Genomic DNA, 15,356 nt, shown 5'->3' on the forward strand with positions numbered 1-15,356 from the left:
ATGCAATTACGACATTCACACAATAAAAATTGCCATGGTGAACCAGGGCCTCTAGATCCTATTTTTGCAAGTCTTCCGTCACTGCTTTGAGATGGGCGACGCTAATCAGCCGCTGTTGGTAGTGCTGCTTTTATAATACTGAACAAAATCGGAGTACTTTACTTGTGGCTAGAAGTTTAAGAAAGCAAAGCAGAATTATTCTGTTTTACATATGAATAGGAAGTACTCACCTGTGCATTGGCTGCAGTGTAATGTGTAACATGCTGATACTTTTCTTTTAGATCCAGTACCCGCCTTGGATCTGGGACAGCAATTGCAACTAAAGGTTCAACGTATGCACGATATTGAAACAGAGAACCAGAAGCTTCGAGAGACATTGGATGAATACAACAAAGAGTTTGCTGAAGTAAAAAATCAAGGTGCGTTCTATGGTGTATATTTTATGTGTGCTCAGGAAAGTTGTGGCAAATGTAGTAAGAAATGAATCTGTAATGTGATAAGACATGAGAGAGGACCATTTTAATTTCCAATAAAAATTAAAACTAATGTTGTAATGTGGCCAAATATAGCAGTGTCCTTCGATCCATTTCTTCTCAATGAAGGGATCTGTTCTTACCGTCAATTAGGTCAGTGTTAATGTCTATCTGACATCAGCCATTCTGATTAATCCTAATGTAGCTGCTTATAAGGTGAACTTAAGGTAAGACCAATGCTATGTATTTCTGCAGGTAAAAACCTGGCCTGTAATGCAGGCACTTATTATCGTTTATATAGTACGCCGCGCTGTACGGTGAGGGGATCATAACCGATAAATCAATGCTCATAGCAACCTAATTCTGGAAAATAATATGGCTTCTATGGCCAACACCTAATTTCCTTCAGTTAGCTTTTAGACCAGGTTTCGATTGTCTTCATATATGGGGGAGATTTATCAAAGCTTGAAGAGCGTAAAGTACCATCCAATCAGCACCTGTCATTTTTCTAACCAGGCCTGTAAAGTGACAGAAGCTTATTGGTACTTTGGGGTCTATTTACTAAGCCTTGGATGGAGATAAAGTGGACAGAGATAAAGTCTCAGCCAATCAGCTCCTAACTGTCATTTTACAAACACAGCATGCAACATGGCAGTTAGGAGCTGATTGGCAGATACTTCATCTCCGTTCAGTTTATCTCCATCCAAGGCTCAGTAAATAGACCCCTTTATCTCTTTCCAAGGTTTGATACATCTCCCCCCATAGATGTATTAAACCCTGGAGAGAGAGAGAGTACCAACCAATCGGCTTATAACTGCCATGTTACAGGCTGAGTTTAAAAACTGTCAGGAGCTGATTGGTTGGTACTTTAGCGCTCTCCAAGCTTTCACAAATCTCCCCCATGAATTTTAATCAGATTGGATCTATACAATCATCCAGAATTGCACCAAAGAGGTTCCTGCACTGAAAAGCTGACAATCTACTTGCATATCATGGGGTAGAGGGTGCGGAGGGTGCGCTCGCCCTATGGGTGTAATGCTGGAGTAATAGTGTGTTGTGGTCTTTTGTGTTCGATGTTGTTTGTGGAGTGATGGGGTGTAGGGAGGGAAGCGGGTCTAATGGACTGGAGGTGGGGAAATGAAGACAGAGGCAGAAATGGGGGCCAAAGGGTTTATTGGAAAAAAAACAGTACTAATCCTGTTTGGTCCCAGGCACACAGGTGGGGTGAGCGATCCACTTGGGGGTGTGTGTGGGTGGAGACTGGGGAGGTGAGTGGACCCTTTTAGGGGGCTCCTTTCCGTGCAGTTCAATAGACCGGCACGTTACCCCTGCTGGACCTTTGGTCAACAGTCTTAGGATGTCTCGGGGGGAGGGGAGTGGTGGGTTGGCAGCGGGTCTGGCGGTTGTGGATGTACACCCTGGCGGCGTCCCGCGCAGGGGTATAAGTCTCGGAGTCACTTACCTACCGGTAGGATTTGTTGGTGAAAAAGGCTTGGGCTGCTGGTAGCTGGTGTTAGTTTCCTTTTGCAGATGCGGTGTTGGATGGCTGTTGCGGTGTCAGCGGTTGGAGGAAGCTCTGTGTGTGGTAGTGGCTTGCTGGTGCACTGTGGGGCTTGGTGCACCGCGTTGCTGGCGTTCTGTTCCCGCTGCCTGGTGGGTGCCTGCTGGTGTGGATCGCTTAGGGATTGCTGCTGGACGAACAGCTGTGAGTGGAGCTGGTGTTGGTTGCTCCCAGGGGGCGGTGCGTGGTCGCCTGGGTCTAGCAGGTGGAGTGGTGATCAAGAGGGGTGCGAAGGGCTTTGCTAGGTGTGATGCCCAGCGCGGCCCTGCGGGTGGTGGGTAGAGAGGGTTCTGGAAGCAGCAAGGCTCGACCGAGTTCTCCGCAGGAATGAAGAGCTCTGGTGTAAGCTGGCTGTGGTGTCAGAATGTAGGGGGTCTCCAACGCGTTTCGGCAGGGGCTCTGCCTTCTTCAAGGAGGTATTTTACCCAGATTAAAAGGTGGCTATGTTTAGTTTACATTCCTATATTTGCCGATTATGAAATATTTGGGCTACGTCTCTTTGTTTACATCTTGTTGTTGAAGATACATTTGTTTGCTGCTGTAATCATTTACTGTACAGTACTTGCATATCTAAAAGGGAATTGTAATTTTCAGAAGTGTTTACTCCAGCTTTCCAATCGAAACAATAACACTTTAATGGACATTAGTGCTATTAAGTTCAATACAGCAGCAGCTGTTCAAGCTGACAGTGTAATTCCTATTGCTTATGTGCTGTCCAGGCTCAAAGATGTATAGAATTATAAATTCCTGAGGTAACATACTAAAATGGTCATTATTAAACAATTTTACAGAAGAGAGGTTAGCACTACAATGACTACAAGTAAATTAAAATTGGCTTCCTACGCGATTAATATTGAGCTACATTTTCATGATGCACATCTAAACCCATGAGATGCTGTACTTTATTAAACAGGGCTGTCTGCCTAATCACTTGCTGTCCCACTTGTTCATTATGGATGACTTAAGACACATACCCAGTAGAAGGTGACTTTCAGTTAAAATCTACCTAGAATAGAAGCCATTTTGTGTTGCAAATATTATTGAGAATGCAGCCTATCTATTCCCATATAACCAGTGATATCACTGAAGCACAACAGGGCTGAATCCCAGTGAGTGACTGCTTTCTCATTAGGTCAGCTTGCAATATGGCTGCGTCTGCTAGGTGTACTTTACATGGCACGTTAATTTGTCTTTTGTGGCCATGGATTTGTGAAATTGACAATCAATCTATGTGAATTTGCTTTACAAGAATGGGAATTGCATGTCTTTCTTTTGGTTTAAGTGAGATCAATGTGATGCATAAGCGTCAGATGGGTTGGGTATGGGATGCCAGGGCTCGGGATATCGGGGGTCAAAATCCAGACCCCGGCATTCCGACAGGGTTAGGACATCGACACCTGTCGGAAAGCAACCTACCCCTAACCTTCCTTCCCCGTAGCCTAAACCTGCCCCCCCCCCTCGTGCCTGAGCCTAAACCTAGTCTTCCCGCTGCAGTCTAAACCTAACCCTTCCCCCCCTAGTCCCTAACCCTAGCTCTCCCCTTAGTGCCTAACACTTCTCCTAACCCCACTACTTACTGTCGGGATGCTGGCGCCGGCATCAGGGCGCCCAGGATTAAAATGACGTTCCTCAGCAGACATAGTAAATGATCCTAGCGCAGAAATTAACCCTCCTTGTTCTCGCAACCTGCAGTAAACTAAATCCATTATAGTTGGCAAAAGAGCTGGGGAAGACCATAGGAAGCATTTTTCTGACCAGTATACAATACAGGTGCTGTTATAGTGACTACTTTACAGTAAAGAGAGCATTCTAGTTATATGCAATACACTGAGCATTCTAATAACTGATATATGAAACAGCTCACTCTACTTCATCTTATTCAATGCAGGGGGTGATCCAGTGAACAATGAAAGGATAATTATTTTTTTCCATTTAGAATGCAGGGAGCATTCTAAAGCTCTGTATACAATGTAGGAAGAATTATAAAGCTCTGCATACAATACAAGGAGCATTCTAAAGATCTGTATATAATGCAGGGAGCATTCTAATTTTCCATATACACAATGCAGGGAGCATTCTAATTTTCCGTATATACAATGCAGGGAGTAATCTAATTTTCTGTATACTATGCAGTGAGCATTCTAATTATCTGTATACAATATAGGGAGCATTCTAATTCTCTGAATAAAATGCTGGGAACATTCTAATTCTCTGTATACAATGCAGAGAGCATTCTATTGGTCCATGTACAATGCAGGGAGCACATTAGTGACCATTATATGCAACAGGAAGTATCCTAGTGACCAATCTGTAATATATTGCAGATCACAGATTTCTGTTGGTGACTGGTACTATATTGGCAGCATGTGTACTATAAAGCAACTTGTATTTTAGATTTTCTTCTTTTTAAATACACACTGGCCAAAGTACTTTCATTACAACTATTTAGTATTGGCTAGAGTAAAGTATAACCACATAACTAAAGGCAAAGTATAACCACATAACTTCAAACATTCTACTAATACCGATATTAGTAGAATGTTTGAAGTCTGTAGTATCAGAAATGGAATTGCTTTATATAAATTGGTGTGTTAGCTGCTATGAAGCATTATTCTTTTCACTTAAATATTTCATTGTATTTATTTTTAGTTTATTCAACAATGTCACAAAATAAAACTCAAAGCTCTACAATATAAAAGAGAAAGGTACTAAAATTTATTTTCAGAACTGGAGGACAACTTGATCATTCTATTGATGAAATTGTTCATCATCGTACATAAAGCTCCCAGTGATTAAATTCTTGTTTATACAGAAGCTTAAATAATCACTGGCAGCTTTGATACAAGCAGACATTTTAATTTTATGTTCAGTCAGTCACTGCATTATATGCTGTGTTCTAGAACTGATCACAGAAGAGGACCTCCAATGTCGTATAAATAAGTGAAGCTGCATTTGCTTAAAAAAATGCAAGTGCAAACTGTTTCTAAAAGGTATGTAAATACTATGTCTGATGATCATTTGATATGCAGTTGTTACTCACTGGACACGTCCCCATGCTCATGGTTTTTCTGTTATGAGTTATGAGCTCAGCCTTTCTATCACTGAGGCTGTTTGGGAAATTTGTGGAGGAGGATCTGCTATTCATTTTTGCATTCATTAATTTTACACAGTTCGCTGGGTACGGTTAGTGTTTGTCTTATGAAAAGTATAGGATAAGACGAGACCTGATCTTTGCTACTTCTGCGCTGATGCAGAATTCAAGTCCCTTTACGGAGTTGCCATGGCGGTGCATGACGAGGAACACTATTAAAACTCGCTGCTCACATTTCCAGGTGAAGCTTTGTCTCTACTACACCACAGAATGAGATTCACCAGCGCACCTACTCCCTTCTTTCCCCTGAATGGGGATGTAGATATGAGACCGCCGGTCTCAATCCCGACAGAGTAATCCCGGCAAGGGATTTAACATAGGCGTCGAAATACAGGCGCCTATGTTAATCCCGATGCCGGAACGCCGGACCGATCGTCCTCTCTGCCAGTTAAGTATATACTTAGCCCGGGGATGGGGGGGATTAGATTGAGGGACCCCCGGGGTGATTTAGGGTTAGGCTAGGAGAAGGGGGGGTTGGGGATAGGCACTAGGGGGGGAAGGTTAGGGTTAGGCACCCCCCGGGAGTGTTAGGTTTTGGGTGCGGGAGGGGGGGTTAGGTTTAGGCACCCATGGGGGGGAGGTTAGTGTTAGGCACTCCTAAGGGAGGGTTGGGGGGGGGGAGAGGGGAGGGTTAGAGTACTTACATCGAGGTGTCAGGATTGCATACCGCCACTGGCATTGCATACAGATTCCCCAGAATGTATTTGCTCTACCAAACTACTCCTCCTCTCCCTGTTCTCTCCGGCCAATATGGCAATCTTGATCCACAAGGCTGTGCGTATCGGTGGCAATCTAGCTGTATGATGGCATTTGGCGCTTCTTAAATTGCCTTTAATACTACGTGTGTGTTTGTAGCTGCACACTGGTGAATATTTTGGGTTGGTGAACTATTAACTTTTACCATGAACTAAAGAGTACAGATATACTGTGACCCATAACAACCAATCATAGGTTTGTTTTGTTATCAGATTGAAGGTAGTATCTGCAGCTTGGAACTGATTTAGAGATTACGACTGTGTATTAAACTGATCCTGGAATGACCCTGTGTTCTGTGACCAAAATAGCTGTGTGTAAAGCATGGGGAGAGTTGTGTCTGTTCAGGCACCTCTTTCTGTATGGCATATTTACCAATAATTAGAGATTGTTGTGTCTTGTTACTCTTTCCCTGGCACTGAGACCCTCCCCTCTGCGTGCACCCAAAGTTTTAGACGGACTGTGCCCAACAGTTTTGGTTTAAAATTCCTGTGGCTAAAGGATGGTGACAGTTGTGCTTTCAATTTTAATATGCTCTTAACTAAATAAAGTTTGCCACAGTACAGCGTCTGCACTGTATTAATATAAGCATTAGGTTTACTGAGGGAGCTATACATTTACAGGGCATGTCTGTTCCCTGTGTAACCCTGATGGTCTATGACAAGTTTTTCTCCTGTCAAATTTTGGCGCTGCCAAGGAAGAGATGGTTAAACCGCTTCTGGTCTGGGAATTAGCGTGGGAGGACAGTCCTCTATGTCTCAGCTTGAAGCCATTATTCTATACAAGTCTCTGTGACCAATACCAGATCAGGCCACCTTGGAGCCAAGGACCTTAACTAATTAGAATACTGTGGAAAAACAGACTAATTGGAGCGCTACTCAAAAACAATTTAGATGGCTTATATGTTTCACTTTAGGCTGAATGATCTGGACTCAAAGCATGTACAGAACTTGATTACAGTTAACCTGTGTCAGCCGAAACACTAAGAAATGTGCTGGCTTTAGTCGTAGTCTGTTTTGTATTACAGTCTAAATGAGAGCAGAGTATTATGCTAATGCAGTCATATCTGTACATTAGAGCGTTCAGAGCCAGGTGAACAAATGACATTTATTTTAGTTACAGGATGTAAGCTTTGCGTAACCTTTTCATCTGCAATTCAGTTATTTCCATGGTAACCTAAAGTGACATAAAGTGTAGTATAAAACGCTTGTTTTATCTACAAAGGGTTTATACGCAAATATAGTTTACTCCATTAAAATATCCTGCAATAATGTTGTTAGGAAGTTGAATGCTAGTTTTGCTACACTGTCAAATCTAGCAATAAAATCATTGTTAAACTGGCTCAGTTGCTGTGAGATTCATTTGATGTCAGAAGCCAATTTACCTACCAGGATGTTTTTGGACAGCGGGAGGAATCCCAGAGTACCCAGAGAAAGCCCAAGTCAACATGATGAGGCAGCAATGCTAACCACTGTTCCACAAATACAAGTGACATACAGTATTGGAAATGAGCGAAATATGCTTTTTTTAAATCTTAGCTTTTTAGAACAAATTGTATGTGTGGGCAAACGTCTATATAACGATTTACGGTTTTACCTCTGTGGTCTGTCCTTCCACAATATAATTGGTGTTATTTGCATACTAGAACATGAATTTCTATGCTATTAGTACTTTATAGTTCCCCATCACTTCAACATGGTGACTGTAAATCAGATATATATTTTATCCGATTTATGTTAGAGTTAATATGTATTATTTAAAGAGTTTCTAAACAAAAAATAAGAAACTGTCACAAGCACCTCTGTCTAAAGCCCTCATCACACATGGCAGACATATTGTATTCCTTACTAATGACAAAGCGCCTGATTCAGAGGTGGGCGTTAATCCTGCCGCCACTGCATATTCGTACGCGGCTGTACTGTGAAAATATGCAAATGCCCACCGGCGGCATCTCTGAACACAAGCGGCTGATCAAAGAGGCATCAACGGTCACACCATTGAACATCTGAGCAACCCTATGGCTGCTCAGAATGTCAGTCGGAAGTAATCCACCAGAGTTAATGTAACTGTGCGTACCGATGCAGTCACTGGCAAAGACGTGCCCATTAAATGGTTGGAGCATACCTGCGTTCATTTAGTCACACCCCCTCCCCATTACCTCTCACAAGCCACACACTCTGCATCTAGATTTACAAAATAAATTGCTCAACTCTGCAAACTGTGGCATTCCTTCCACCTCTGAATCAGGTCCTACTACTCTGCAAATATACAACAAAACTGCATCTCGACAAAGAAAGTGCACGCAATGATTGTTGCGACAGATAGCATAGAGGGCATCATAACAAAATTCACAAGTGAGTATAGCAGTGCTTCCAAACTCCAGCCCTCAGGGACCCCTAACAGTGCATATTTTAAATATCACGTTGTTGGTGCACATTTGTACTCATTACTGGCTTTCACATTTTTTAAGATCTAGCGGTGGTGCTAACATTTCACTTGTGATGCTGAGGAGTTCTGCAAAAAAAAAAAAAAAAAAACATGCACTATTATGGGTCCTGGAGGACTGGAGTTGGGAAACACTGGTCTATAGATAGCCCCCCTGTGCATAGTCTAATTTGCTATAGCATCTCCAAGCATCAAAGCATAAGGCCATGCATACATGATTCATGGGACCCCATTTGGCCAGTGATGGTGTGCAGGAATTGGCATTGTCTGAAATTAAATCCCAGTTGTTAAAATATGGGTTACTCTTGTTAGGGCAGTTGTATACACATGCTGTGCTTAAGACTTTTGATCAAATCCGAGAGCTCCCGGAAATCTCTGTTGCCTATCTTCAGCTTCGGAGATGGCATGTTGATCTCAGAGATGCACCTGTGAATAACTACTGCAGTCCCTGGATTTTAGTAAATGTATTTTTACCTGCTTAGTAAGTCCAATATTGTCGATCTGAGCACCATTGATTGAACTGGGAGACTGACCTTTCAAGGATGATGACTGGGACGCTGTGCTCAGGAGCCCTCACTATACAACCCTTTTTCTACAGATTCAAGGATTTATCTTGCTCAAATTGTACATTTTTGAGGTGGTCCTACTCAGAATTGTACAAGATTTCCAGCTTTCTGGCACTTTTTGGCAGTGCCCTAAAAATTAGAAAATTTGGGATGGGGTTATAAATTGTAATACCTGTAGTAGAACTGGAATTTGGCTCTGCTGTTGACTTTTGATATTTGCATATTTGGACTGAACCTTGACAATACGGTTAACAAATTAGTACCGCGGTTTGTAATTAATTTGCTCATATTAGCCAAGGAATGCATTGCTATATTATGGATGCACAAGAGGTGTCCAGGGATAAGATTGAGTTGGTTAATAGCACTGTGGGACATGAGATGTTAGATTATACTGCTAGTGACTGCTAATGGAGTCTATGTACTAAGCCTTGGATGGAGATAAAGTACCAACCAACCAGCTCCTAAATGTCATTTTCACAAAGCCTGTGACATGGCAGTTAGGAGCTGATTGGCTAGTACTTTATCTCCATCCAAGGCTTAGTAAATAGACCCCAGTATTCGTTGTAAATACCTTTTTAGTTCTCTTTTTTTTTTTCAGTTAGATTAGAAGTGTAACCTTAGATTTTCTAATGTCTATCTCTCATTCCTTCTTTAATGGATTCAATTGTTGCCCACTCATGGTGTGATATCTGGCTTATATATTTATGTACCTGCACTGCAATGTATATATATATATGTGTGTGTGTGTGTGTGTGTGTATATATATATATATACTGCAGCTTTCCTTCCTTAAACGCTCAATGCCATTTCTCTTGTTAATAGTGTATATTGGTGCACAATAGTATGTATTACTTCTATTATAAATCTTTTCTCTGTTGTATATTTTGTATGTATGTGTGTAATATATATATATATATATATATATATATATATATGTGTGTGTGTGTGTGTATACTTACATACATACAGCAGGTGAAATAAGTATTGAACACATCAACATTTTTCTCAGTAAATATACTTGTATTGAGGCTATTGTAATGAAATGTTCACCTAATGTCAGCAACAACCCATACAATCCACACATGCAAAGAAATCAAACCATAGATGTCCATAAATGAAGTTATGTGTAATAATGTGAAATGACACATTAAATTAATTTCAGTAAGGGTGTTCAATACTTTTTCCCAACGTCGTACAAATACCTTTGTTGGTATTGACAGCTTCATGGAGAAACCAGTCGCATGCATTGCTCAGATGTGATTTGGGCCCTTTCTTCCACACAAACTGTTTTCAAATCTTGAAGGGTCCCATGAACTCTGATCTTTAGTTCTTTCCTTAGATTTTCAATTGGATTCAAGTCAACCAATTGAGTGTGTCCTTGGCTGTGTGTTTGGGATCATTGTCTTGAGGAAATGTCCACCCTCGCTTCTTCTTCAATATCCTGGTAGATTGCGGCAGATTTTTATTATGAATGTCTCGGTACATTTTTTAATTCATCCTTCCTTCAGTCATATAAGGTATGCCAGTACCGTTGGCTGAAAGACAGCCCCACACCATGATGTACCCACCTCCAAACTTCACTGTTCCTATGGTGTGTTTGGGGTAATGTGCAGTGCCATTTCTCCTCCAAATATGGTGTGTATTATGGTATCCAAAGAGTTTCAATTTTGATCTCATCTGACCAAACTATATTCTCCCAGTATTTCACAGGCTTGTTCAAATGTTTTGCAGCAAACTTTAAACGAGCTTCAACATGCTTTTTCTTCAGTAATGGAGTCTCGCATGGTGAGCATGCATACAGGCCATGGCAGTTGAGTGCATTACTTATTATTTTCTTTGAAACAATTGTACCTGCTAATTCCAGGTCTTTCTGAAGATCTCCACTAGTGGTCTTTGGCTCATGGACAACTCTTCGGATAATTCTTTTCACTCCTTTATCAGAAATCTTGCGAGGAACACCTGATCGTGGCTGGTTTATGGTGAAATGATGCTCTTTCCACTTCCGGATTATGGCCCCAACAGTGCTCACTGGAACATTCAGAAGTATAGAAATCCTTCTGTAACCAATAGCATCAGTATGTTTTGCAACAATAAGGTTGCGAAGGTCTTGAGAGAGCTTTTACCCATCACGTGACACCTTGGTAATGAGACACCTTTTGTATAGGCCATCAGTTGGGACTGTACCAGTTTATATTAATTTGCACTGACAAGGGGCAGGATTGCTTTCTAATTACTGTTAGTTTTCAGCTGGTGTCTTGGCTTTCTATGCCTTTTTGCACCTCCCTTTCTTCGTGTTCAATACTTTTTCCCTGTGTCATTTCACATTATTACACATACCGTATATACTCGAGTATAAGTCGACCCGAATATAAGCCGAGGTACCTAATTTTACCACAAAAAACTGGGAAAACTTATTGACTCGAGTATAAGCCTAGCGCGGGAAATGCAGCAGCTGGTAGTGCCCCCAGTAGTAATCCCCCCTGGTAGTGCCCCCAGAATTAATTCCCCCTGGTAGTGCCCCCAGTAGTAATCCCCCCCCTGGTAGTGCCCCCATAATTAACTCCCCCTGGTAGTACCCCCAGTAGAAATCCCCCCCTGGTAGTGCCTCCAGAAGTAATCCCCCCTGGTAGTGCCCCCAGAAGTAATCCCCCCTGGTAGTGCCCCCAGTAGTCCTAATACAAAAAAAAAACACTTACCTGAAACCCCGCTCCTGGTCCCGCCGCTGCTATCAGCTCCTCTGGCCGCTTTGCATTATGGGAGAGACGTCGTCATGACATCTCTCCCATTACCCACTGCGGGAGCCGGAAGATGGCTCCCGCAGTGGGAGCAGCAGCAGCCGATGAGAGTCTGACAGACTCTCATCGGCTGCTGATTACAACAAACACACGGCTGCCAGCTCCGGCGGCTGTGTGTTTGGCAGTGTGTAGCGCTGACCGAACTCCATCCGGTCAGTGCTACACACGCGGTGCAGCTGTGTCACAGAGACACAGTCTGCACCGCGGCCCGCATGGTACGCTACTCAGCTGCGTACCATACGGGAGAACCGGCATCACTCGAGTATAAGCCGAGGGGGTGCTTTTTCAGCACAAAAAATGTGCTGAAAAACTCGGCTTATACTCGAGTATATACAGTAACTTGTTTTATAGACTTCTATGGTTCGATTTCTTTGCATGTGTGGATTGCATGGATTGTTGCCGACATTTGGTGAAAATTTCATTAGAATAGCCCCATTACAAATATATTTACTGAGAAAAATGTTGATGTGTTCAATACTTACAGTATTTCACCTGCTGTACATATATATATATATATATATATATATATATATATATATATATATATATATATATAATATTGGTTATGGTTCGGCACTCAATATTCTTCATATGATAAAGTACCTGGGTGCTCGCACAAAAATGATTTAAATGTCCAAGGTGTGCTGTCACTAAATCGGACAGACCACAGCGCGTCACTCCAGGATTTAAATGTAACAAAATTTATTCAGCGTTTCAAGGCCTCCCGGCCCCGTCGTCAGGAATACAGACACGAATAAACACAAACAGGACACTTACCTAAATACCCCACCTGATCAGAAAGACAGTGACGTGCTTCTCCACAGTCGCATTCACGTGTCCGGAGGACGCGGGTCGCCTGGTGATGACATCACCCGTCTCACCTTGGGCGGTTGTCTAGGCAACCGAAGACGCTACTGCGGCTGGGCGCTGACATTAGTTACGGCAGCACCCAGAGCCGCGATCGCGTGACCAGAGGGCACGGGTGCTCCTGTGGGTGACATGTCTCAGCTCACCTCCGGAGGTTGAAGTGGCACTAATCTGCATTTAGGGCCTGGTTCAGAGATGGACGCTGTTAGCATCGCTGCTGTGTCTTTGGATGCAGGAGAGATGCCAGCATATGCTAAAGCAGCAGGAGACGCCTCCTGCCCATACTTGCCGACTCTATATATATCTCGTCCCGGGGAGGAGATTCTGTCGACTACATTGGGGGGCGGGGCCGGACTGTATACTGTAACAAGAATCACATAGACCTGGTAGAATCCAATAGAATCTTCCAAACAGTAATACAGTTCTTTTAGTGGACTCACCAGTCCAGGATCCCTAACACTAGTCACCCTCCTGGGCCTATAACCTGGGCGACTATTTCACAGTTCATCTCTGACCTTGACTGATTGATGTTCAACTGCTGTTCCACATTTAAACCAGTGAAATCCTGCTGTCCCTGCCACAATACGTAATTAGGCACCAACACAGGGAAACGCTGCGATTTGCGGGTCTGCGGATATGGGGCATGGCTAAATGACGCAATTTGCGCCATTTTAGCCCCACCCCCTACTCGCGGACCCAAATATTCCCGGTAAAATCTCCTCATCCTTTTCTCTAGGAAGTGGGCGGGATGCGGGAGATATGCCTACTCTTCCGGGGGTGCGGGGAGGCTACCTGAAAAATCGGGAGCCTCCCGCGACTTTCAGGCATGTATGCTCCTGCCAGTATCGCAAATCGGAGAGCTGCTTCCGGAGACTCAGCATCGGATAACCATCCGTGACCACAGCCATATGGGCAATGGAACTGCTCAGCCAGAGCCAGGAAAACTGCATTGGAAGACGCACCCCTAGCACCGGCACACCTACAAAACGGGGGCAGAGTTTTGTGCAATGACCCATGTCGCCGCCCCCAAAAGGCTGCTGCTTTGAGCACTGCGAGCGATGTCGCAGGACCCGTTCTGTACATGCGATGAACGGGTCATGTGCATTGGGTTTGCGTACAGGTCCTTTATGTGGATATGCTAAATATTTTTCACTTAAGCTTGCAATGTAAAAAATTTATATTTTTTTGCAAATTAATAAATCTGCTCTTTTTAGGAAACTATTTTCGATAAGAAAGCGTCCTAGCAAAGAGCAGGAAGCAGTGCTGCTACTTGTTGTGGTTCCTTGGCGTGCACTGCGCATGCATGACAGTTGGCCAGCACATGCATTAATGGGAGCGGACAGAATGTAATCTGGAGGAATCCCACTGTGTAAAAAAATTGTGCTAGATTATCCATAGGATACTATTGGCTACCACCATCTGCATATCAGAGCTTGGTAAATCCGACTGAATAGTAGCCGCTATAGAAACCTATGGGGGCTGTATTTGGTATCACATATGCAGGGACAGCGGCAGATATTGGAGATATCTGCTACGATCCCTCCATGATACATCTGGGAAGTCATCAACATCTGTTTTGGGGGATATAACCCACAAATACTGAATGATAAATAGGCCCCTTAGTGTTAAGAGCGAATATGTACATTTTTACATGGGCAAATCATGTTGTGCAAATGCAATCTTATTCTGCATGTAGGGAATACACAGCATGCTTTTTCAATAGCACAAATACTGGGCAGCTTTATATTAACACTATTTAAGAGTTGAGCTTAGACAAACTCTTCCCCCCCTACTTCCAACTCTAATTTAGTCTGTGCAATTTCAAGTTTGCCCCCCTACAGCACAGCATGGTTTTGCCAATGTGCAACATTACACCTTATAAATATGATTACATCTGAATAAGGCCCTAAATACACTCCTAATGCAAAAAATTGCATATATAAATTGACAACTTGTACATTTTATAACATGTAATAATGGTATACGCCACCACGCTGAATAATGCAGAGAAAAGTGCCGTAAAATCAATTAGCATATTAGAGTAAGCGTCTCCACTGAAATAGAGAGAATTCAGGACTGGTGTCATATATATTCCTCTGTCGTCTCTTTTCATGGTAACTTGTCCTCATTTTATCTCTGCAGATTAACATTCTCAGCTCCTACTTCTATGTCTAAGTGCCAAGATGCAGAAAAATATAGTTGTTATGCCCATATGTCTTGCTGAACCTTTACATTTAATTAAAATAAAAATCATATTTCAAGGAAACTGCATTAAAGAAAAAAAAAAAACTATTGTCTTGCAAGTGCAATTTGTCTGTAATACAAGCATTGAGCTGACAACACAGATCTGATCCTGCTGCACAACCCTAGCACCAAGTAACCAGCTCACTGACATGGGGGCCCAAATGTGGGCAACTTCCCGCACACTGGAATTTGTCATTGCACACTGCAGCCATCAGCTGTCACCCCTAGAACACCATTTCCTTTAAATTCACCTTAGTGAGCATGGTACCTCGGGATAAGCTTATCACCTAGTACTAGGAGCAGGTCAGATTGATGCTGAGGTAATGTTTTGTATTTCATCTTGTGTGGCTCTTTAATTGTACATGTCTGAAGGCTTTAAAGTGCGTTTAATTGATTTACAACACAATGCAATGCCAGGAATATGCAAATGGCTGGACTAGCAGCAGAGCAGGCTATGGAGCGTTCATCATACGCGTGGAGGCTATGGGAAATTAATGTCCT

General features: G+C 42.7%; 1 protein-coding gene across 1 annotated transcript in view; it reads left to right on the forward strand.

Moving 5' to 3' along the window:
• The window catches only part of CUX1 (cut like homeobox 1), a 362,119-nt gene that overhangs the window by 200,302 nt on the left and 146,461 nt on the right, over positions 1 to 15,356 (forward strand). The window contains exon 5 of the mRNA XM_088454694.1: positions 282 to 419. Coding sequence (XP_088310820.1) covers positions 282 to 419 — 138 coding nt within the window. The remainder of the gene's footprint in view (positions 1 to 281; positions 420 to 15,356) is intronic.

This window comes from Taudactylus pleione, unplaced genomic scaffold (genome assembly GCF_031769625.1).
Source record: "Taudactylus pleione unplaced genomic scaffold, aTauple2 ptg000040l, whole genome shotgun sequence".
Lineage (NCBI taxonomy): Eukaryota > Metazoa > Chordata > Amphibia > Anura > Myobatrachidae > Taudactylus > Taudactylus pleione.